The 24,156-nt window shown below is 46.6% G+C and overlaps 1 protein-coding gene across 1 annotated transcript in view; it reads left to right on the forward strand.

Annotated features, from left to right (window-relative positions):
- The first annotated feature begins 297 nt into the window (after positions 1-297).
- LOC144141064 (acetylcholinesterase-like) overlaps positions 298-24,156 on the forward strand; it is a 34,545-nt gene continuing 10,686 nt past the window's right edge. The window contains exons 1-2 of the mRNA XM_077672573.1: positions 298-462; positions 20,546-20,811. Coding sequence (XP_077528699.1) covers positions 20,554-20,811 — 258 coding nt within the window. The 5' untranslated portion in view covers positions 298-462; positions 20,546-20,553. The remainder of the gene's footprint in view (positions 463-20,545; positions 20,812-24,156) is intronic.

The following is a 24,156-nucleotide window of genomic DNA, read 5'->3' on the forward strand; positions in this document are numbered from 1 at the left end:
TCTCTCTAAAAATAACAGCAAGGTTTACGCCCAAAAAAGCTCCTTCCGTGTTTCCGCATGCCTACATAACAATTAATGTATCTGGAGGTACATACACCGCGGCAACGTTTATGTAAATATTGGACCGAACAAAGCAAAATACAGGCAAACGTTCCAGATAACCGTTTTTCAGGCTGTGTGCCAGCGCTTCAGATAAAAGAGTTTGCAAATCAACGACGCTAAACAGAGCGATAAGAACCATTTACTCTCGTACCGAAGATGTCTAGGCTGAGCCAACTTCTGTCTCTGCAACTAGGCCATCTGTGTTATCGCTGTATGTGTTGCGAACTGTTGAGTTTGGACCGTGCCAGGCACTTAGGGGCCTTCCCTTGTTGCCAGCCGAGAGCAGAAGCACCGGAAGCTACTGTGCGGACTCTCTTGTGAGCGAGATCGCATGCCACTGTTCATCTCTCTTTGAACAAGGTAAGCGGATTCGTGGAAGTTGGAAACCACGCATTGTGGCTTGAGATGTGGCAGATAAGTTAAAATTCAAAGCTCAAACCTCGCAATAACCTCCTAACGGAATTTATGAATGCCGTCATTTATACCATATTCGGTAAGCCAGTATCAGTATGCCTGCTGATGGTGATAACTTTGATGACAGAAAGTTTGTGTCTGACTACGCGCTTCAAGGAAAGCCTAGGTTTGCTCTAACAGCACTAGAAACTGGTGATGGGAGTAGCACTTGGGGATAGTAAATGGTTGTCCTATGTCATTCAACAAAGTTGGTTGGGAGAAGTGGAATTGGGCTCTGCTCATATTGCTACTAAACACGGCACTACTACTAAACACGGCACTGGAATTGGGGAACGACCGTTAGCTCGACAAAAAACGAAGAAAATCAAATGCCACTTCAATCATAAAAATAATTTTGTTTCTTTTTTGTTACTTTTGTGCTACTTATTATTTACTCTGTTGCTTTTCTCTTGAATTTCCTTTGTGTTACCTCTAGGAGATAAACAAGCAGTGTATTTTGAGTAGACTGCAGGGCAAATACACGTGCGGTTTTGCCTTTGTTGTGCTCGGGTAAAAATGAAGTTTAATCGCTATACGAACATTTTATTTTCGGCGAGTAATATCGAACTTTAAAACTCACTTGCTTACTTCTCTTTCTGAGTTCCGCAAGGCTATTGCCCATGTGTGTACTAAGAGAAAAATGATGTAGAAACACTGATTAATTGCGTTTGTTTTACCTCTAGGACATTGGGTGGAGTATATAAGTATTTGTTCCCTTCTATTTATTTTCTAAAGATCCGTAAACTAAGCAATCTTGTTGTTCTTACTCAAGTCAACATGAAGTGAAGCATTTAAGCCTTATTCGTACTCGAATGATTAAGTTTTTCGCTTGGCTAGTTGGTAAGAAACAATGTAGATGGTTTGGAGAAATTGTCAAACTGCAGCACTTTACATGCTATTCCGTACTTGTGAGGTCTGGCAAATTCATGAAAAATTACTACCAACTGGAACATTTTATGAAAAGATGACGTCAGCAGGATACAGATTAAGCGAGGGAATTCGGAGTGCACCGTCCGTTTCCTACCCCCCGCTCCCTCTCGAAAAAATATGGGAGGGAAAAGAATATAAAAAGAACAAAAAGTAAAAAAAAGCCGAATAGTAACGAAAGCAACGTGAAAATGAAAACGAAAATCACGGGTCATCTCCTCTAACGGGAAAACCGGGAAGGGACGAAGCATGCCGTGTATAAGTATTATTTGCGCCTTGCTGTTTTCGCCCACGGATATGAAAACGTTGTGTGTAGAGGTATGCAGGTTTGCTGTAAAAGTCGCTTGTCCTTTAAACACGAAGCGTTCTAGCTCGAGGCGTTCGAAAATGAGTGTCCCGGTGTTTCATTAGTTTGGCTACAGGAAACGACGACGACGACGACAAGAGACGCTGACCGCCCGAGCCACTAAGGGGCTTCGCACACTAAAACAACTTAAACACTGGCTAGCGTGGACAATGTAACCTTCCGATTGTCTTAGTTATTTATTTTTTCCTTCAGCGTCGTTGCAAAATAGCTGATCCTTTCAGCGAGATGCTGAAGCTGCGAGATGTGTATGAGGGCATAGCTTGCGACACAAACGATTTATGCATAGATGGATAAGAGACACAGCCAGAGGATGCCTTGTTCGCTGCCACCCCCTCTCTCCCCATCGGCTGTGTGCGCCAGTGGCATTTGTGATCTTAGATGGGATACATGCACATCGACGGGAAGCATGACATCTCGCGTGTGCTCTCGTGGGTGATCAATGAGATTTCACACGTTTCTAAGATAGCTCATTATGCTTCCAAGAGACATTGTGTTAGCTAAATATTGATTTTTAATAACATATTTCCTTCACTCTTCATAATTGAGTGAGTTTCAAACATTTAATAATTTCTCATACAAGGTAGGATTTAGTCGCATGACATGACATGAATTCATTAAGAAATAAAAAATGCGCGCAAGCCCACCCTGTGGAGGTGGTTGAAAAGCGAAGTTGTAAGCGACATCCACAACGACTACTAATGCGACATCACTTTATTTCGCGCACGTCGCTCTACAGAAACGAAAACCAGAGACATTTAAAAGCACTTAAACACAACCTTTAGTACATCAAAAAGGTATTCTTTGATAAGGTTATATCAATGCATGATTCGTGAACTTTAGTTGGTTGAGTTGTATTGGTGAGGCACAGAGTGGAAACTTCTTTTGTAATATGAAAAGCTCAAACCCGGTGGTAGAATATCCTTCTTTTCCTCCGTGTGTGCCACAGCCGAAGGAGGCAACGAGATCAGCGGCAGAGACGTAGGATGCGTTGTTGTGAGCTTCCTTTAATTTTTACTTACTCCGAGCGCATGCGTGGCGCGCACACGGCCGCTACCTGTGCCGTGGGTGGAGTGCACAGCGGAGCGAGACGTCGAGTGTCGCTATCGCGTAACATTCAACGGAAACGCAGGGGTAAACACGCAGATATTCTCGGTGAGTGGACCGTCGGCCTCCCCCGTCTGCACGTGTGTTCGTAGCTCAATCAGTAAGAAGGCGGGTTCTCTATCCGTCTGTCTATTCGTTCCAGGTTCGATTCCAGGCGGTGCCAGTAACTTATTCCATTTGTTTGCGGGAGTTTTCTGTTGACACCAATGGTCGCGACAGAACCCTTCTGGAGTAGAGGTGAAAAGCTTCGCTTTAAATAGAAAAGCAATTAAAGGGTATATCATGTAGCTGTAAGACGCTTCAACGTGATAAACGTATGACGATATCTGAGAGCATAAAACATGCACTATCCGACATTTTTTTTTTGCTTATATATGTTCAGAAAAAGACTATTCTACCAAGTCCAGGCGTTGGCCTAAGATTCCATAAAGATGAAAATAACGCCTGTGTTTAGAGTGCCTATAAACGACGTCCACCGCAATTTCATGAAAAAAAACACCCGTCTGCCACTACTCCGCTCTCCCTAACATACGAAAACCTAAGTATAACTTACATATCACAGCCGAGATATAGCAATTTATTAAAACACCAAAAGTTAACCGAAGATATAAAATTTAAATTGAAATCCAAAGAGTAAAACGCCCAGGAATGAAGCCTGGGCCTATGAAAATTGATTGCGAAAACACAACCTCTGCGCCATGGCCGCCGCAGGGACTGGGATGTAACTTGGTTCGATATACTCAAGATTGCATAGCCTCTCTAAGCCTACGTTACAGTAAACTATTTACCTGCGCGAAGACCTGACGCACGTTGTTTTAGGGCGCAGACCTTTAGAGCCTGTTCCTGGGCTGAGCAGCGTCACCGTCGTCGTCGCAACCGTGCGAACGATGACAAGACCGAAGTGTGAAAGAAAGCGAATGAGGTGACTGTCGTGAAATTGAAAGGACAGGGTGGTAAACCGTGGCGTCCCGAGACGCTTCTCCGAAGGCGTGCGGGTGGAAGGGGTAGTATTCTGTGCCCGCACAAGACTGCGGAACGATTGGCGAAAATGTGATAGGGGCGTCGCGTGACGATGATGTGCGTTAGCTTCCTAAGACGCAGTTCGCGGTTCCTTCCTGAGACGCGCTTCGCGCCGCAAACGCATAGCCTCACCAGTGCTGCCATCGAGAGAACTCACGAGTAAGCGTTGCCTTAGCGCACTGCAGCCATCATGAGTGAGTGCTGAGCTGCGAGTGAGGGAACCCGTCCTGTGCTTACTCAGCCACTGCGGCTAAACGAGCTGCCAGAATGGACGCTCAGCACCGTCGCCACCAGAACCCCGAGTGACTGCTGAACAATTAGCGAGGCAACCGCTGCGTGTGCTTCGTCGGCCACTGCACATACAAGCTTTCTGTAAACATAAAAATTGGCCACGGATCTGCTCCTTTCGTTGCAAATGTCGTCAAAAGACGATAGTCTCTGTACACATTTGCCAAGGAAATGCCCCTTTCTGCATTTCCGACCACCTCTCATGCTGTTTCTCTTCCGTCGCGCTCATACCAAGGTAAGCACAGTAAAGGTTACCTCTAGGCGATTTCAACTGACCGCGTTGCACTGCTACACTCCTAGGCAGAAAGGACTAAAAGTTCGTCCTTTCGGGGACTAACGGCCTCTGCTACAATCATTAGACCCTTTGGGGACTAACTGCGAGAGGAGAACGGTTAGTCCCCCACCCGGATGGTCCGTTCTGATACTCCCCAAGGACGAACTGCTTAGAGTGCAGAAAAAAGAAAAAAAAACTCCGACACCGGCAGGGATCGAACCCCTGACGCCCGGAAATATACACAAGGAACGCGACGCGCTATTCTCTGGACCGCGCCGCCAGGTGGTAGGCGAGGCAGATAATATTCAAGTGTACAGCGTGTAGTTCTGTGCATAACACAACAGATTCATTGCAACTGGTGCCCGAATTTATATCTGTGCAAGCGAACGTGACCGCGTTTTGCGCCTTGCACCTAGCGCTTTGCTGGGTTTAGGGACTATTGCTCAGTTCGATTCGAAGTAGAGCCTCACACCCATATATCTTTTCTCGTAAATAACAATCAACTCGTCGTCGCCTAGTTGAGATAGGCAGCTGGGCGATCGGACGACTCATTTGTTTCCCCACAAATTAGCGCAAGCTAAGTGCTTTCTTAGTGTTCGATACATATGTTAAGTGCTCTACGTAACGTATGTGAAAGGTGTCGTCTGTGTGAGTGTCAGAATAAGGAAACATGCCATATTTTCCTGCATCGGCGAAAGCGAATTCGGTGTTGCTTAGCCTGAATTCTTCAAATTCGCGTCGCTAGACAATTGCGACTGGGAAATGCAAGCGGGTTTTACAGCAGTTGCAGCATTGTCATAGCTTTGGTGCCCAAGGCAATTATGTACCGAGTGTAAAAGATAACTTCGAGGCGCTTAGCTGTAGCGAGCATTTTTGTTTTGCAGTTGTCATCAGCAACATGCGTTTTTTTCTCGTCTGTTAAACATATACATATTCATTACGCTCAGGATTCCGCTTTTGCTATTGTCACTAATTTTTGCGTTACTGTTAAGGCGCTTGAAAGCTTTCATTAGCCGTTATTACCTCGCACGAATCGTGTGCAACACAGCGCATCAACATGACCTCGCCGAGAAGCGTATGGCAATCGCGCTTCGCCGCTCCTTGCCATTACCCGCTGCTCTAGTAACCCTAGGCGATTTTCTTATAACTAACATCAATAGTTTCTCCTGTGGCACCATTTAAAGCACCCAGTGACTGCAATGGCTTGTGTTTTGGAAATATAAAACTGTTTGCAGACGGGGCAACGAAGGGGCAACGACGACGGGGCACGAAGGGGCAACGACGACGCCATTAGGGGATTAACGACGCAGCAAAGAGACTAACTGCATGCGTTTCGTCTTCCCGTTACTCCTTATAGATCGTCGGGGACGAACAGTTAGCCCGCATTTATGCACACGGCACGTACGCTGCAGCAGATCCTCCCCTTGAAGATGAACGGTCGCCCGCGAAGACTAACGGCTGTATTTTAGTCCCTAGTTTAGTCCTTTTTGCTTAAGAGTGTACAGGCGGGGTTCCTCAAGGCCAGCGCGGCAGTACTGCGGAGACACACGTGAATCGAGGCGGCCGACTTCAACCGCGTTGCCGTGCTCCACGTGCATTCCAAGAAGAACGTGAAACCTAGCTAGTGGACCCTTTCTTTGCTGTTGCCGGGTGATTTCTTTTATGCCACCAGGAGGTGGCGCGGACAACAGAACAGCAGGTGGAGGCTTTCTGCAGTAGATGTAGAATATCATTTCAGATCGAAAACCAAGCATCCAGGAATTTTAGATGCAGAGCATCTGATTCACCCGCCTTGTCCCTCCGGCGTCGTCGTCGTTGTCGTCGTCTTCGTCGGCGTCGTCGGCGTTGTCCACCCCTCCCCCATTCTCCTCGCCGCGCCAGCTGCGCTCTCCGCAGCTCACCCCCTCTCCTCTCCGATAGCGAACACTCTCTCGCGAGGGGCATTGGATTGGATTGGATTGGATTGGCTTGGCTTGGCTTGGCTTGGCTTGGATTGGATTGGATTTGGATTTGGATTGGATTTGAGTAAAGTGGATTGTGTTGGATTGTGTTGCGTCATAGCCGCGGCACGTTGCGTCATAGCCGTGGTAGACGCGCTAGGGCCGGCGCATGCGGCGCTCTCTTCCGCGGTTTCCTGTCCTTCGGGCGCACTGCGCATATCATCGATGTGCCGTTCTCCGGCGAAGCAACATCCACGCTTGGCTCCAACACCTAGAGTCCACGCCGCTTTACAAGTACACCAACGTCGTCATCGACTGGGACCGGCTTACGCAGTCCCCTCAACGTCATGCGCGTTATAAAAATTCCCCGCATTTCCCCGAGGGGAAGAATGTGAAAGTGCGAATGCACGAGTTGAATTTGCGCGGTTCGGTAATGTTCGCGAAAGAGAGATCACACACACACACACAACTACAAAGAAAGAAAGATGCATTTATTCACAGACACCTATTTGTGTTGTCGTTGTACTTGATTGCTAGAGCGGATCTCAGCTTTGAAATTTCGTGTCAGTACTCCTTTAAGCAGGTGCATTAGCCCTTCTCACGCCCGATTCTTGGCCAATCCCCCACGTGGGTATGTGCCATGTCAGCGGCCAGGCAGCGCGCGCCCATCTCCCCCCGTTGCCAAGGAAGACGAGGAGATTCCTGGCCAATCCCCCACGTGGGTAGGTGCCATGTCAGCGGCCAGGCTGCGCGCGCCCATCTCCACGTGCGCGGACATCGCCGGTGGACGCAGGTTCAGGGTCGCTTAAGAAGTGCATTGCACTTAAAACGGGGTCCCTTCGCCGCTCCGCCTATGCGTCGCATCTACACAGGGGTTCTCGCAAAGGGAAGTGGGAGTTTTTTTTTTAATAAAGGAACACGGCAAATGCCGTATTTACCCGATTCTAACGCACTCCCGATTCTAACGCGCACCCGATTTTCCTGGCAAAAAAAAACGAAAAACTTGCACCTCCGTTTGTAAAGCGCACGGGACTTTGTGACCCAGACAAACGAATGCGAGAGAAACGGGCGATTTATTTCCGGAAGTAATCTCACTCATCTCACTCCTCGTCGCTCTCCGTTGACCACAACATCTCGTCCTCGGTGCCGTCGAGTGCGTTCGCGATGCCACAATTCTGAACGAACGCTCAACCATGGTCAATGGGATCCTGGCCCACGCCTCGCACGCCCATTCCGAGAGCTTCTCCTGAGGTGCACGCTTTAGCCGGCAGCTCGTTTTGAACGCATGGGAGCCGCTGCTGCCATTACTGTTATCAAGTGCGCAAGTGAAACGATTTGACGATTTGTGTGAACGCCGATAGAAAAGCCTAGGCGCCTAGGCTTCCTGCGTCCGAAAAATCGTCGCTAAAAGCTTTGGCGCCATCTTGAGATGGCGATGGCAATGGGGGGGCCGAAATTTCCGCTGTTTCGGCAGTTTCGGTTTCGTATCCGATTCTATCGCGCATGCGATTTTTCGGTCTAATTTTCTGGAAAAAAAGTGCACGTTACAATCGGGTAAATACGGTATCCCTTGTGTACTAATTTTCTGTCTTATATTTGCGTAATGTCATGTTCTTGTTCAACAAAGTTGACACGTATGAACATATAAACCGGACATAGACGTTTACATTTGGCTGTGGGTATACAAGACAATTGCGCAGTAAGCGTTTTACTTTGGAGGGGCGGCTGAATCGAGTTACACACAGACAGACGGACAGACAGACAGACATGCAGACAGACAAAAATTTCTGGGTTTTAGTAGCCCAAGAAAGACTATTACTTTAAAAATCTAGGCCGTGTCTAGAGTGCCGTCCGGCGGTTTTATAAGCACTGCCCTATATCGACGTCCACCGGCGTTTTATGACAAAATTGCCGTGTCCGGCAGTACATCGAACGTAAAGCTAGGCAACCTAACCCGAATATAACATACGCTAACCTAACGCACACAAAGAAATCATTTAAAACACCAAAAATAACCTAAGGCACAAAAATTACACTTCGATTAAATAATGAAAACGAAAAACAACCGAGACGAGACGCGGACTCGAACCACCAACTCTGGGATCAATAAGCCAAGACGGATCCTCTACACTACGACGACAGACTCTTCGGCAGGTGCTAGCCTAGTGTTAAATATTCGAATGTCGTTGGATGTCACTCTAGCCATGCCTGAAACGATCTGCTAGAGTGCCGTAGGACGGCACTCTAGACACTGCGAAAAATCTATCCGCCTGAAATTCTTTTCCTCAACATATTTTGCAGTCAAAGCAAACATTCAGCTGCGCCAAATACCGCAATAGGGACTATCGTAATCGCCAGCCGATGTTTTGTGGGCGTGTGTGTATGTCTGCAGGGAAATATTTTTTTATGCGCCCGTACTGTGCGTGACAAGTGAAGAAGTGAATGCTTGTACGCTCAACTTAACACCAAACAGTCAATCGTAATGTACATGACGATGATAGTAACTTTGTGATTTGGTTTTTATTTGTTTTTTAGTAACGACAACTTATGACACTAAAATGCATTGCTCGCTATAAAGAAAATGCACCGCGAGTGTATATATACTTGCATTTATCAACATTAACAAAATATCATTATGGCGTCTGCCTAGTTTGCGTCAAGGGCGATCATGGACTAGCTGCTATACAGGCAACTTTACTAACAAGCCTAGTATAGTCTAGCATATATACAGTCAGTGCGGTGCGCACGAAAACGTGGCTGGTGCGTTGTTCGGGTTTTGGTGGTTTTAAGTGTGAATGCACTTCTTAAGCGACCCTGAACCTGCGTCCACCGGCGATGTCCGCATAGCATACCCACGTGGGGGATTGGCCAGGAATCTCCTCGTCTTCCTTGGCAACGGGGGGAGATGGGCACGCGCTGCCTGGCCGCTGACATGGGACATACCCACGTGGGGGATTGGCCAGGAATCGGGCGTGAGAAGGGCTAATGCACCCGCTTAAAGGAGTACTGACACGAAATTTCAAAGCTGAGATCCGCACTTCTTAAGCGACCCTGAACCTGCGTCCAACGGCGATGTCCGCATAGCATACCCACGTGGGGGATTGGCCAGGAATCTCCTCGTCTTCCTTGGCAACGGGGGGAGATGGGCGCGCGCTGCCTGGCCGCTGACATGGCACATACCCACGTGGGGGATTGGCCAGGAATCGGGCGTGAGAAGGGCTAATGCACCCGCTTAAAGGAGTACTGACACGAAATTTCAAAGCTGAGATCCGCTCTAGCAATCAAGTATAACGACAACACAAATAGGTGTCTGTGAATAAATGCATATTTCTTTCTTTGTAGTTGTGTGTGTGTGTGTGATCTCTCTTTCGCGAAAATTACCGAACCGCGCAAATTCAACTCGTGCATTCGCACTTTCACATTCTTCCCCTCGGGGAAATGCGGGGAATCGTTTAATTCGGTTTGCTGGGTTTATGTGAATTACTAGGTGCACCTCCTGCCGTAATAGTACCTAATAGTAAGCGCTAGTGCTCTTCTGCCACCCGAAAGGTTCTCAGTGCTCGCAAAGCGCCTGTGTTTTCACCGTGCAGCATTGCCGTAGTAGACGCACATGAAGGTCGCCGTTTGACAAAACACCTTACAGTTTGCATCTCCCTGCGTGAATCAAGAGCCTCTACTACAAGTTCCAGGCTGTTGGCACGACGTGTGAAATATGTCTGGTGTTCTGATGTGAGTTACTGTAGTGATTGTTTGTCGTGGTGGATGCTAAAACTTTCGTCCGCGGTGCCGCAGCGCTGTTTGGTTAGCATTTGTTGCTGGTTATGCGGAAGAAAGAACGTGTTCAATATTTCATTTGGTGTTTTTCACGTCGCGCTCGTTTTGTTTTAAGTGAACGGCTGCGTCGGCGCGCGCATATGAATGGGTTTCTAGAAGTGGCGGCCTATATGCTGTGTAAGTGATTAACCCAAGCGGCGGCCTCCGCTTGAGTTGACTCGACAGCTAAAGCTTGTTGCATGAAAAAAATGAGAGAACTGCGCTAATAAATTTCAAAAAATGCGCCCCTCCACGACGGGTATAATAGGAAAACTGGCAATATTGCCCAAAGGAATGAATGCTCTGGGTGCAAACGTACGCAAAAATGCTTGTGCACTTACAGCATTCGAGCACACGTTAAAGAGTAGTCAGTTTAAATTACTCTCCGCAGTAGCTTGCCTCCCGGCCTTCAGGCATAAACCATGAATGTAAATCTGGTGCTAGTTTTCTGTCGCGTTAATACCAATGACATACCTGAAAATACTTTCAAATTATTCAAGGATCCCCCCCCCCCCTGCAAAACAGCTCTTTGGTGTACATGTGAGCCGGCGTATTGGTACTCCATAACTAAATAAAATGATTGCACAAAATGGGAGACACGGACCAAGTAAAGGCGGACGCGCACGGCGTGTGTGCCCGTCTTCACTTCGCCCGTGTCTCCCATTTTTTGCGCAGATTTTTTATTTATTGCATTTTCTGGTCACCCAAACGAGGAATGTATATTTACACCTAGCAGTAATTATGGAACTCGCTGGAGAAAGGGGGGACACTACCTTATGCCTTATTTCCCCATATTCTGGTCAACCCATTTTTTGAGGACAAGGAAATAGGAACTTATGAGATGACCTAGAGGTTGGTCAGTTTATGGTGACGTACATTTTCTCAACTCCCAACATTTCACTTTTTGACAGGAAACGCAGTCGGAACAAAAAACAAACTGGAAGATGCAAGCACTGGCTCCCAAACGTCAAGTGTTTTAAAACTGCTGCCTTTATAAGTATCCAAAGAACACGTAAACAGTAGCAACTACTCCTGATGAAGACTAATAAATGCCTTGTGTTGGCATGTTGGTGCTATTTTGTGTTACTTGCGCCCCCATTCCGTATTGCTTTTTTCCTACAGTGCAACTGAAATAATCTCAGCTGTCTTATGTTCCCGAGAGCCTGTATGAATGCCCCTCATGAAAAAGCTATGAATCTAAACAGTATTTAGTTCTCGGTTATGTTGCCTGTACATTAGTATTTCATATTTTTGATGTCTATAAGCTTACAAGTTAATTTATTTGCTCTATATTTGGTGGTTAATGTTGTAACCTAGAGGTTGTACCTTGTATTTTAAGATACCTGGTTCGGTTTTGTTTGGGAACACTCACTCAGATCCATCACAATTACCAGCAAAATTTCTATTGAGATGGTCATAAAAAACCTTCATGTGCGATCAATGTGTTTTTCATTTCAGGGTCATGTATGATGGTGTCGATCCCATCTCATGAGGGGTGAAGACGAGGAGCAGACGTGTGGTGTGGCAGATGTATTTAGTAGCACATCTGGATCTGACGTGAATAAAATGCTGAGGTTTGCAGAGCTGCATGTGTTGTATTTGATTTTCTTCAGCTTGCTCTTACAGAAACAACTGCAGCACAAACCAGTGACTGTGGAGCTGCCAGATTTTTCCTACACTCAGCTAGCTGTATGGGGCTGTTATTCGACAGCCGGCAAAGGGCACTCAAAATGTGGCAGCTTGCAGGGCACATAGAGGACGAAAACATGAAGGTCGCTTGGAGGACTCAATGTCGGTAGCCAAATTATAACACAGGGGATGCATATAGGACGAACGCCTTCGGTAGATGCAGGGGACACATAAATAGCGTATGGTATCTGTGGCTTTTGACTGGGCGCACGGAGGACGGAAACACAAAGGATACTTGGAGGAAGCAGAAAGTCGGTAGCCAAATTCTAATAAAGAGGACACGCACAAGGCGTACGCAGTCCATTGCCTTCCGGACATAGACTGTTTTTTGTTGGGCAGATATTTTTTTTATAAAGGAGAAATGAACTCGAGAACCTAAATACAGCAGAAATTCGGAAGTGCCTTTTTCACGTGCAACGGACGCAAACAGGCTGACTAGAAAATTACCATTATAGGCAGCGCTACGTCACCACAAGAGAAACTAACGAATTTCACCGTGAAGTCCCACGTGACAATCAAATGCAGTTTGTTCTGCTCTAGCCTTCGAACAATGCATAGCCAAATACAACTACTCAGCGCCTTCACGATAGTTCCTGGAAAACATTCGATCGTCTGTCAATACATCAATCTAAACACGGATTCTTCACGTATTACAACCATTACTTATTATTTGTTTGTCTTGATGTGCATCTTGCAAAAGTAAACGACCCGGGCGACAAGCAGTAAAATCAGCCAGAAATCGACAGCTTGACAGAGTTGCAAGCCCCCAAGCACTGGAGAGAATTACAGCAACATCAGCACAACTTGTGTCTTGAAAAGCAGAGCGTAATACTAGCTATACAATTAACATACAGAAACCGTTATAGGTTCTATCCATACATGAGTACAAACTGTAATACACTTAAAGACAGGGCTATACAGCTGAAATACAAGGCGGAAAATAGAGCAGAAGCAAATATGATATTTGAAGGTGTACCAAAACAAGCCACTCGCAAGCGCAAAGAAAAGCCTTTTCGACATTCTAGGTTTGGATGTGCAGAAAACAATTATTATATTCAACACTTTGCAAAATATTGTCGTCGTTCTTGGAAATTCATTTAGGGGAATTTAATATCCTGGCGATTGAGTTCATTTAAGCGTCTCGGAAGATTGTTTTGCAGGGTTTGTAGTCCGTATGTTGTTTGTTACATTTCGTAAATGCCTTGTTCTGCGTGTTTTCAGATTTTTTTGTAGGTTTCGTGATTTGGGAAAAATGGGAGTTGTAATTGTAGCCTGATCAACTGCTTTACACAGAAGGCAATAAACTGGTACTCCCATGGTGATCACAACAGTTGTTACGGCCTGAAGGTTTGGTTTCACCGAAAGTTTAATATCTGTTGAAGTCGCTTCCGAAAGCATCAGAAAAATGTATTGTGGTTTGGTTTCCTGCTGATTAGGAGGCCCAGCGCCTGCTTCTGAAGGTTTAGGACCACAGTGCAACATAACAGATACGAACATTTGTTCAATTACAGCCCATTATGAGGAGTTTGTTAAACGTGTCAGGGATAGTAAAATTTTATATCCGCATTCGTCGCGAATTTCCCGCAATTTCACTGTGTTTCTAACCTTCGTCCCAAAACATTTGAAGGAGAGCCGTGGCTCAAAATTTTATGATAGAACTGCGAAGAATCCAGGGGTTCTCAGCGGGAACTCTCAGAACACGGCACGGCGTAGGTGTGAGGACTTTCCGTAAGCGGCGGCGAAGGGATTAGCTCATTACGGAGTGGGCTCGGCAGCATGCACGCGATGCTCCACTCTTACAAGTTCCCGCCACTTTTTCACGCAGGTTGCAGCTTTTGTCCGCTTCACGCATCACTTGGTTGGAGCGACGCGTGCAGTCGGCGAAATCTTGCTTCACTTCCCTGTACTGAACGGATATATCCCACTTGTGGTTTCGGGGCGCAGCGATTCACCTTCCTCGGCACAATGGTTTGAGCAAACCTACTCCATTCCTGGTTCTTTCGACGAGCCTCAACCCACGAAACTTTCTTCGACGTCGGCACCACGTGTGACAGATTCGTTGCCAACATCGGATCAACACTGTATAAAGCAAGCCACGGCGAAGGCACCGTTTAGCGGGCTCGGTAGCACGCACGCTAACCGCAGCTCTTACAAGTTACCACTACTTTTCAGGCAGGTAAGTAATCTCTTTGCCCTATTTTCAACGCGTACTCGCTACCGTGCTTTGTTGGTGCTGCTGAGCATATGCTGCTGTGTTTCTGTTGTCTGTGACTGTTGCCGCGTTATGTCGGAGTTATTGTTGTCAAGAGATATTGAAACGAACCCTGGACCTAACGCCCGCTTTGCCGCTGTGGAGAATTCTGCTGAAATTGTGAAACTTTTTCAACAACGGCAGTCTGAGCAAGCGTCTCTTCTCGCTTAAGTTAAGTCAATTAAAGAGAAGCTGTCCGAAACATACATCATTTTTACTGAAATTAAGCAGGGACTTTTTAAGATTGAGCCCGACTGCTCTACGTTAAACAGCGTTTAATGTGAGGTTCATACCATCCGAACACTGGCAGAGGGTAATGAGTCAGACATTGCCAGGTCAGTGTATAAAATTGATGATTCGGACGACAGGGCATAGCGATCTAACCTCTTGTTCTTTTGTGTTGCGGATAACTCAAACAAAACTTGGCCGCAGATAGGAAGTTATATAATTAATCTTTGCAGTACGAACCTGAAAATTGATCTGACCCCTAAAGATATCGAGCGTGCTCACAGGCTTGGGAAGTTTACTGCCGGTAAGAACAGGCCTAATATTTACTTCCCCCACTTCAAAAATAAAGACGTCATCCTATCCAACTCCAATGACGTAAAAGATGCGGACTTGAGTATTTCTGAGGAATATTCTCCAAACATTCGTTTAGCCTGTAAAAATTTGCTGCTGTTTGCTAAATCCAAAAGAAATCTTTAAAACGTCATTACGACAAGCTTGCAATCGGAGACACAGCTTATGTATTTGACCACAGCTCAAACAGTGTTATTCTGCGCCAAGTATAGCCATCAATCAAGACCAAAAAACTCTCGAATGCTGCTTCCTTGTGTTTCTATGCTGATTTCAAAAGTGTTCTACACAAATGTGATTCGCTTGCTGCAGTCATTGGTACCATAGAATGTGATCTTGTGTCTCTAAAGGAAAGGTGGCTTAATACTGCGTTAAGCGACTCCGGAATTGAATGGGCCTTTCGTAACTTTGACATTTTTCGCTGCCATCGATCTGGTAAAACTGGTGGCGGGGTAGTGATAGCGGCTCAAAGAAGCTTACAGTGCTCCCTCATAAACGTTACTCAAACTCTTAAACTGGTCTTTGTACGCTGCAATTCTTTATATCCCCCATTTGCCATTGGCGTTTGTTACCAGCCGCCCGACGCTCACCATTACTTTATCATTCATCTACATGAAGCGCATCGTTCTCCAATTCCTTCCCATCTCCAGGCTTCCATTCTTTTGTTCAGGCATTTTAACTTCCCGACAATAAACTGGTCAAATCTTGGAGCGACAACAAGGAGGCATAACACGGAAGCCGACTTTGTTAGCATGTGCCTCACTTTTGGTTTAGGAGAGCTCATCACGAATCCGACAAGACAGACGGATCACATTTCAACAATCCTTGACCTTGTGCTTTAATCTGACCCAGATAGCGTTTCATCTATTAGAGATCACACAGGACTATCGAACCACTCTATTATCCACGTTTCAGTTGAAGGTACTGTACCAGTCCAGCCGCGAATTAAAAAGACGATAACCCCATACGGCAAAGGTGGTTACCGTAGTATCAATTCCGACTTTGAAGCTTTTTATAAAGGATTTGTTCTAAACTTTCTTCATCGTTCTGTTGAAAGTAACTGGTTACTCTTCAAAAATGAAATAGAAACTATAATAAAAAGTACCTCCCCACTATTTCTGAGACTGAACGACAGTCTCCTTGGTTTATTAATTCACTCGAATGCCTCAAGAACAAAAAGAGGCGGCAATATAAAACAGCTTAGCTAAAAATATAGCTAGTGCATGAAATATGTATAACAATGTGAGAAACTTTTCGCTTTGCGCTTATGTCAAACGGTCCTTCCTCTTCACGTCCCTGCCCAGCATGCGACAGAATAACCCTAAACAATTCTGGAAAGCAATAAACCCGAACCATTCAAAACCCATCTGCTTGCGTGACGAACATAATTGTCCGATTACTGTGTGTGATGTTGTCCGCAAATTAAATTCAACCTTTTGCTCGGAGTTCCCGAAGGGGCCCGATGCAGAATTACGTAACTTTGCTTGCTACGATCACCCAGTCATTCCCGGCATTACCTTTGAGGCTAACGGTATATTGAAACTGATTGAATCGCTCAAACCCAATCGGTCATCAGGCTTATACATGGCATAAATTCCAAAACCCAAAAAATACTCAACGAATATCCAGTATGATACTTTCGCTCATTTTCCAGCAGTGGGTATCATCTAGAGTTGTGCCACGGAACTCGAAGGAGAGCAAGATCATTCCAGTGCAAAAAAAAAGTAATCCACCGTCGCCAAACAGCTACCGTCCAATTTTGATCACTAGTGTATCGTGTAAATAATTAGAACATGTTATTTATTACCACATCACAAATTCGTAACGTCCCTTAACTTTTTTGAACTCCAATAAACATGTTTTGCTTGAAGGACTAGCATGCGACACCTAGTTAGCTTTAGTCATTAACGACATAGGTACTAGCCTGTACATGAAGGTACCTGTAGGCTCCTTATTTTTAGATTTCGAGAAGGCATTAGATAAAGTCCCACATATCAGGTTATAAATAAAGTTATCTCGTCGAAACCTCGACCCTGCTGTGTTCGCTTGCTTTCAAAAGTTTTTAACTTACCGTAAGCAGTTTGTATTTGCCAGCTCGCAATTTTCTAGCCTATCTTTATTCTCCCAGGAGTGCCTTAAGGAACTGTTTTGGGACCCTTGCTATTCATAATTTACATCGACGACTTGTCAAATATTATCAAATCTAACATATGCGTTTTCGCTGATGATTGCGTCCTATATCGTCCCATCTACAAAAGCAACGATAACATAATGCTCCAGCGTGACTTTAGTAGTATTAAAAATTGGTGACTTGGTAAATGTGACTAAATGTCACTAAACATGAGTATTGTCATTCCATCGCAGGTAGAGTTACATTTCGCATCGCTATTTATTGTTAAATCTATTTCACCTGTAAAAACCTGTAAGTGTCCAGGTGTAACTTTAACCGAGAATCTCACTTGGACAACTAACATTTCGAATGTCACAAAAGATACCAATCGCGTTGATGGGTATTAGTGTGAAATTTACGGCTTTCTCCCACATCCGTCAAATTGCTAGCCTATCAAACACCCGTACGAACGAAGCAAGAATACGCAAGCGCAATAAGGAATCCTAACCTTTCAAACGTGCCTGATACACTTGAATAATACAAAACAGCGCGCAAGGTTTATTTTTGGGTACATTTCCCATCAGATCAGCGTCACTATCTAAAAAGCCAAACTAATCTTCCCACACTTGAAACAGAAGGATTGCGGTGTATGTCACCGGAGGGTGGTCTGGGGATTAGATGCGTGATAGGCCGAAATAGTTGGGTAAAAGGAGAAGGATGGGATGTCGGACGCTGAAGACTGCATGAAGGCCCATGCTAGCGATTTCTTCGCAAACAACGGCCGGGATCACCGAAACAGAAGGTAGTCGGCAGCGCTCATCTATGCACGGCCCTGTGGTTACCGGGCCATTGCTTCTGGTTCACGACACACGATTCTGGTGATATCCGCAGACGGTGCGATAGGGTCCGGCTTATATGGCATGGGAGCGGGGAGATGGAGGTCATCGCAGGAAAACGTCGCAGCTGTGCGAGTGAGCCGAGTAAATTGGTGGGCTATATGGCGTTTCTTCGCGTGCTCTAATCGTCTACACTCCTTGATGATTGAGTCAACCGTGACGCAATCCTTACGAATACGCAGGTGAAATGCGTCATCTGCGATGTCCTTGAGGATGGTGCCAACCTTGTCTTCCTCCAACATTCTTGCGTCAACCTTGTAGTATAGGGCCAAGCCGTCCTGGATATAGGTGACGTAACATTCAGTAGAAGATTGAGCGCGTGTTGAGAGCGCTTCTTTTTCCGCCAGCTAGCGATCCACGAACTTGACGAACACCTTTCGAAGCTCTTCTTTGCAAGCATCCCACCTGGCTAGTCTCTCCCCGTTTGTTACAAACCACCTCCGAGTGGTTTTTTTAGGCAAGAAATAACGTTGGCGATCAGGAGCATTTCGTCCCATCTGTTGTGAGCACCCACACGTTCAAACATGCTGAGCCAATCCTCTACATTAGTGTCCTCCTTAGCAGTGACGTCGATGGGGTCACCAGGGTGGGACAGAACGATGAGCCTTGAGGGCAATCCGGGCTGATTGGTAAGCATCGCATGGCGGCAACCGGTTTGCCCGGTCCGATGTTCCGTGGTGGGATAAAGCCGCGCTGGCGAAAGGTACAGGAAATAGAAAGTCCATCTCTACCGGACATGTCACGTGACAACGCGAGGCAGATTGTCAGAAGGAAGGTGTATTTACAAAAGACACCGTAGTGACCGGCGTAGAGGTAGGTTGATGGCGAAAACCCAGTCTAGCCGAAACTCCAACTTCGTCTCTCTTCTCTTCCTTTGCGTCGGTCCTTCAACAGAAACACATACACAGATGAAGAGAGATTGGATGTAGCTGGATATGCGGCTATAATTACGGTCAGTTTCTGGCGAAGCTGACCAAAGGTCTGCGACAGAGGAGTCGCGGAAACGTATGAACGTGGGAATGGAGGGAGATAGTCGGCCGCACACAAAGGAGCTGCACACCCAGGCCAGATTCGAGGTGCGCAAACAAACCGCACCAAGGCCTACCAGTTCTACTCGGCGGTCAAAAGTCGCGCGTTTCCCGCCGTTATACGAAAACTACCATGAAACACTATAGAGAACGAATTGCAATCCAAATGGGGTGCATCTGTGGAGAAGCGTCGAGAGATCGGTGAGCAGAAGCGAGTGGCCCAACCGGCTCCGCACTCGCACGAAGGGCCAGAGGACATTTAAAGCCCTTCACTGGTGTCGGTATTTCAAGAAAGGTTGCAGCAGGTACCAATTCACGGAGGCGTTCTGCTTATGTTGCCAATTATGTCCATATTATTGATTTTACTATCGTCGACATAGATGCATCACGGGTGCAAGTCTGAGCAGCCGCTTATTCAATCGCAAGTGCCCTCAAAATAGTCATACACACCAATGTTCCTTTCACTAGCTCTCCTCTTTAAAAGACTCTAGAGACCCTCCTAATAATCACTAGTATTCACGAGTGCTCCTGGGCACATCCTAACCACTCGGGATATGCCATATACATTAAATAAATGCAAGCTATCCGCGCCATTCCCAAGGGTAGGATTCCTGAAGAGCTAGAGTATGATCTACGGGACGCCTTAAGAAGACCACATCCCTACGCAGTTTCACTAAGTTGTATTACTGGTCACGCAGCAATCCCAGGCAATAGGGCGGTGCATAGCCTCGCCCGCGAACGTCTGCACCGGGCGCCTGGAATTCTTAGGCCTCATACTCCCACGTGGGACACTACTCTTTACAACAAAGAAGACATAAAGCTTCACTATGAGAACATCAGAGGAACACTCCGTACTCTTTGTATTGCAGACAAATCTCGAACTAGCACGCGATTTCGCATTCTTCAACGCATTAACTTAAATACTCTCCTTACACGTGCTCATTCCTTCTCTACCATATCCGGCACCCCCAACATTTCCTAACTATCCCGAACCGAAAGCTTTTTTAGAACACTGCATTTTCTACTGCCTCATTGGAATTGAGTTCCCACGTTTTTTGCAATCTCCTCCTTCAACATGACGGACTTGGCTGTAGACTCGGAGCAGCTCACGGAGAAGTTGGCGTTGGTGAACCTGACCCGGGATATTTTTTACGCTTAATGTTGGGTATAAATAACGTTTTCTCTTTCTACTCCTTACGTAGTTAGGCCCTAATAGTTCGGGCGATCGTGTAGGGTTCGCAACAGGCTCCGGTTCTTCTAGCGTGGCTACTCGATCTTGATTCGAAAATGCATGTTGGTAATAAATCAGAAATGATACGCACTACCTGGCACTTAACCAGAGTTGTGGTCGTTTTAGTTTCGTCCTCTTGTGCCCAAACTAACAGGTGCGTTATAAAAGAGGTAAAGATAGGTTTTCGCAGCCTAAACAGCAAAACACATAAACGGAAAACGACGCGTCTGCGAACGCGTGTCTGGCTCCATGAACGGTGCACCGGTACCGTGTCTGTGTACCGCTTTGTCTGGCGCAAGACCTCCGTATTGGCGGCTACCGAACGCGTATACGCCGTTAGATGTTTTGGCGCCATACGTCGTCAACCGGTTCGTTCGGAAGCATATGTGTCGACTGCTCAGCAGGGATTCTGAATCCTGGAACACGCACTGCTCCACACTAATGCTTTAATTTCAATGCTCTTTTTTATCGAACAGTGGTGGCGATGTGGTCCATCCGGCCGCTTCTCGTGCTGCCGGTGCTGGCCGCGGTAGCTGGCGGAGCCTACGACGTGGTGAAGAGAACGCGGCAGGGCTACGTCGGAGGCAACAAGTTGCTCGTGCTTGGAGTCGAGGTGGAGGAGTTCCGTGGGATACCATTTGCGCAGCCACCAGTGGGTCCCCTCCGCTTCTTGCCGCCCCGTCCCGCAAGCCCGTGGGAAGGAACGCTCAACGCTACAAGCCGCAAAACGGCCTGCCCACAGGTACAGTCGGCAACGGCGCGCCGCCGGCAGCAAATCGCGGAGGCCACGACTGCAGAGCCTTGTTTACAGCCAGTCCCCCTAGATGGTACCACCATACTGCCCCAGGCCCTTTTTTGCCTTTGCTTTGTGTGTGACGGTATTTGCACCTTACTTGTTTTTTAAGGCAGCGAATAATCGTTTCGGAAAACATGCTGTTCGCTCGACATATATGGTCACGCAAGACACCGTCGCTAACGCCAATCGGCCAGTGTCGTCTGAAACAACCCCAATGCGCCGCACTCCTCTGCAGCTAAAACAAGCATAGTGCGCAGTGCCAACAGCTGTACCCACCGGTACTTCTGTGTTTACGTGTCGCTTCGTAGCTTCCACTGTCTACCCCACTATTGCTACTGCTATTAAAATAATGTACCCTAAATTCAAGCGCAAATAGTTCGTCCTGCAAGCTTGTAAGCCCTCCCAATTTGCGTTTGCTTTTGCCGGCCTCAGGCAATATGACAGCTTCGCATGACATTTCAGGTTCTGTTGCGGCAAATTAGCTAGTGGGTAGCTTGGCCATTGCTTTTGTTCCCCTAATTATATAGCTTATTTGAACGGAGTTTACGTTAAAAGTAGGCTTGGTACGATTCCAATGAGGCAATCTTTCGAGTTAACCAAACTTTTGTTTTGTCTGCATGCCCCCTATAAGGCACCGTTTCGCTTGGCCTACGTAAAATTTTCTACATTTCAGGGTAAGGCGATGAAACAACGTCTTCAACACATTTACCTTACTCATTTCGATGCTTGATGCTGCACTGCTTCTTATGTTTTTAGTGTAGGCCGGTTAGCACGCATACCCTTGACAACTTTTGAGGCGCAGACAAGACGACATCCGAACCTACCCTGCTTCCTATTTTCTTTAAGTTGTGTGCAATTCTGTGGTTATATTGTACAGCGGCAACCTTGCCCCTTCGTCTGTTACCCTCCCCCAGCTGCTGTGAATATGGAGCGTCTTTCTTAATTTTTGTGAATGGTTGCTGCCAATGACGTACGCAACTCAGCTGGATAACCAGCTGACCAGAACCACGCTGTTTGGTGGTTAAATCTATCATTCATTGAATGAGCACACGATTTGGCAAAAGAGTTCAACAGACAACCCTGTGCAATCGCTCTCTTTGCCACCTTTGATTATGCCGAAGCAAGCGGCAGCAGCGACATTTTGCTACGTGGCTCATACTTTCAATGAAGACGGCTCTCTCTGAGCAAAAGTCGGAAGTAAAGAAACCTGGGGCGGTGTTCTCGTAACTGTCCCTTTTGAAAACGCCCCTTTTGAGTCTCTTTCACCGTGACGTACTTCCGGTTAAGCAGTGGACGTTGGCAGTAGGCTTGCCGCGCTTGCGTTACGTCACTTCCGGTTGTTTGCTTTTAGCCAATCAGGGCTCGCCAAAAGGGACAATTTTTAAAGCAACGCAAAAGGGACAAAACTCGAGAATTCCGCCCCTGCTCTCATATAGTGCTCAGGGACCTTGTGGGTGTACACCAGTGGAGCCAAAAATTTTCGGAATGTAGTCAGAGTGTGGTCGACGTGATGCAAGAACCTCACTTGCGCATTGCAGCACAACAAGGTAGTCGTTCACGAACCTGAAGGTTCTTGCAACCCTACAATAAGACCGCTCGGCAGCCACCAGACGGCTAGGATGCGCGAAAAACAGCTCAGTTACAACAGGAGCATTACAAGAACCAATACAGACGCCTTGTTTTTAACAGCGAAGCTGTTTAACAAATCGTAATTTTTCGTGTCCGCGTTTAAAAATACCAAGAAATAGCCGAGCACCCGCATGTGAGCGGAGGCCTCACGGCAAGCGCCCTGCAGTTAACAAAATCAAGCCCAAGCAATCATTTGTGCGTGCCTCGTGACGAGTGCCCAGCGTCCCCTGTGCACTTTTGTCAAGCCAAGCATACCCACTTGGGGAGACGGGCCAGGATTGGCCAAATAAAATCTCCAGCGGTCGCTGTAGTCGTTGCAACACTTGCACGGAACAAGACACGTAATAGAGCACGCACCTCAAAGGTGATGTCCAATGATTATCACTTCCACAAAAATAAATGGAGCCTTCACTTATAGCCTCAATGATGTAGTAAAGCGGCAACGAAGTAGCAAACTGACTACAATCGTGGGCTTAAACCTTCGTGATGGTCATGGAGATTGCATACAGCTTGGCTACCTTGAAGTCTTATGCGTTTGACTGAACTCCTTTCATTTTTGAATAAGTACCAGTATGTTCCATCCATCTGCAGAGGAGGTTAGGTACAAGCGAATAAGTTCCAAAAACTGGAAATGCTGACACCAGCCTTGGTAGCTGTGCCGGGGGGTGTCTCACTTGGTTTTTGGCTTCCTTCGGGAGACATAACTGCGGACGGTGACCAGAACACTGACTCTTTAGGTTGCGCTAGGTCAGAGAAACTGCCGCCACATCTTTCCAGACCAACAAAACAACCAACCATCCAACGTGGGCTAACAATGCCAGCTTTTGGGTTTTGCTGCTGATAATTGTGGACGTCTGTCTTTGTAATTTATGTCCTGGTATTAATAGCATGCAATTTGAGTATGGCTCTTTCTTAGGCAGGGCAAAAGCGTCCTGCTTCGCATGTAAATTGTTATCGGCGGCGTCATTATAAGCATCACTCTTATCACTTTTTATTCCCACTAATGGGGCAACACATTTCCGAGATTCTGTTCACTCCCCCTAAATTATTTACAGTTTGCCTAGCACCACCAGCCCCTCGTTCGTTGTCAGCAGTCTTGCGCGTAATCGTAAGCGAAAAAGTTGCTCCGGATGCCATCATTTGCCTACAAGTGGCAAAAATAATTCGGCCATAGTTTCCCTGTTTCCTTTAAGGCAGTGGCATAACACGAAATTCATTGATTTGTGGGGTTTTACGCGTCGAAATGATATCGCTATTACGTGCGCCGTAGTGGAGGGTTCTAAATTAATTTCGAACGCTTGAGGAACTTTATCCTGCGCCCAAATTCGACGTAACAGCACTCTCGCTTTTAACTTCCACATAAACCGCGGTGACCGCAGCTCAGATCTATACGGCAGAGGTCTGGCTTCCGCAATGGCCGGAGCAGCATTGAGAACGTCCTACTTGGAACACTTTTGAAGTACGCGGAAAGATCCGATGGTACAATACCATTTCAGTCATTTTTGACACCAAAACGGTTATTCATGACGATTTCCGGGCAGCAATTAGGTCTGCAGGCATCGCGAGACGCATGTAGCATGTACGACTGAATATCTGATTACTTTTCTGATCGCAGCATTTATTTATGTAGTAGCAGATGGGGAGACATCCCCCCTAACATGC

Source organism: Haemaphysalis longicornis, unplaced genomic scaffold (genome assembly GCF_048455015.1).
Source record: "Haemaphysalis longicornis isolate Haplotype H1 unplaced genomic scaffold, Haemaphysalis longicornis Haplotype H1 scaffold_6, whole genome shotgun sequence".
NCBI classification, from domain to species: Eukaryota; Metazoa; Arthropoda; class Arachnida; order Ixodida; family Ixodidae; genus Haemaphysalis; species Haemaphysalis longicornis.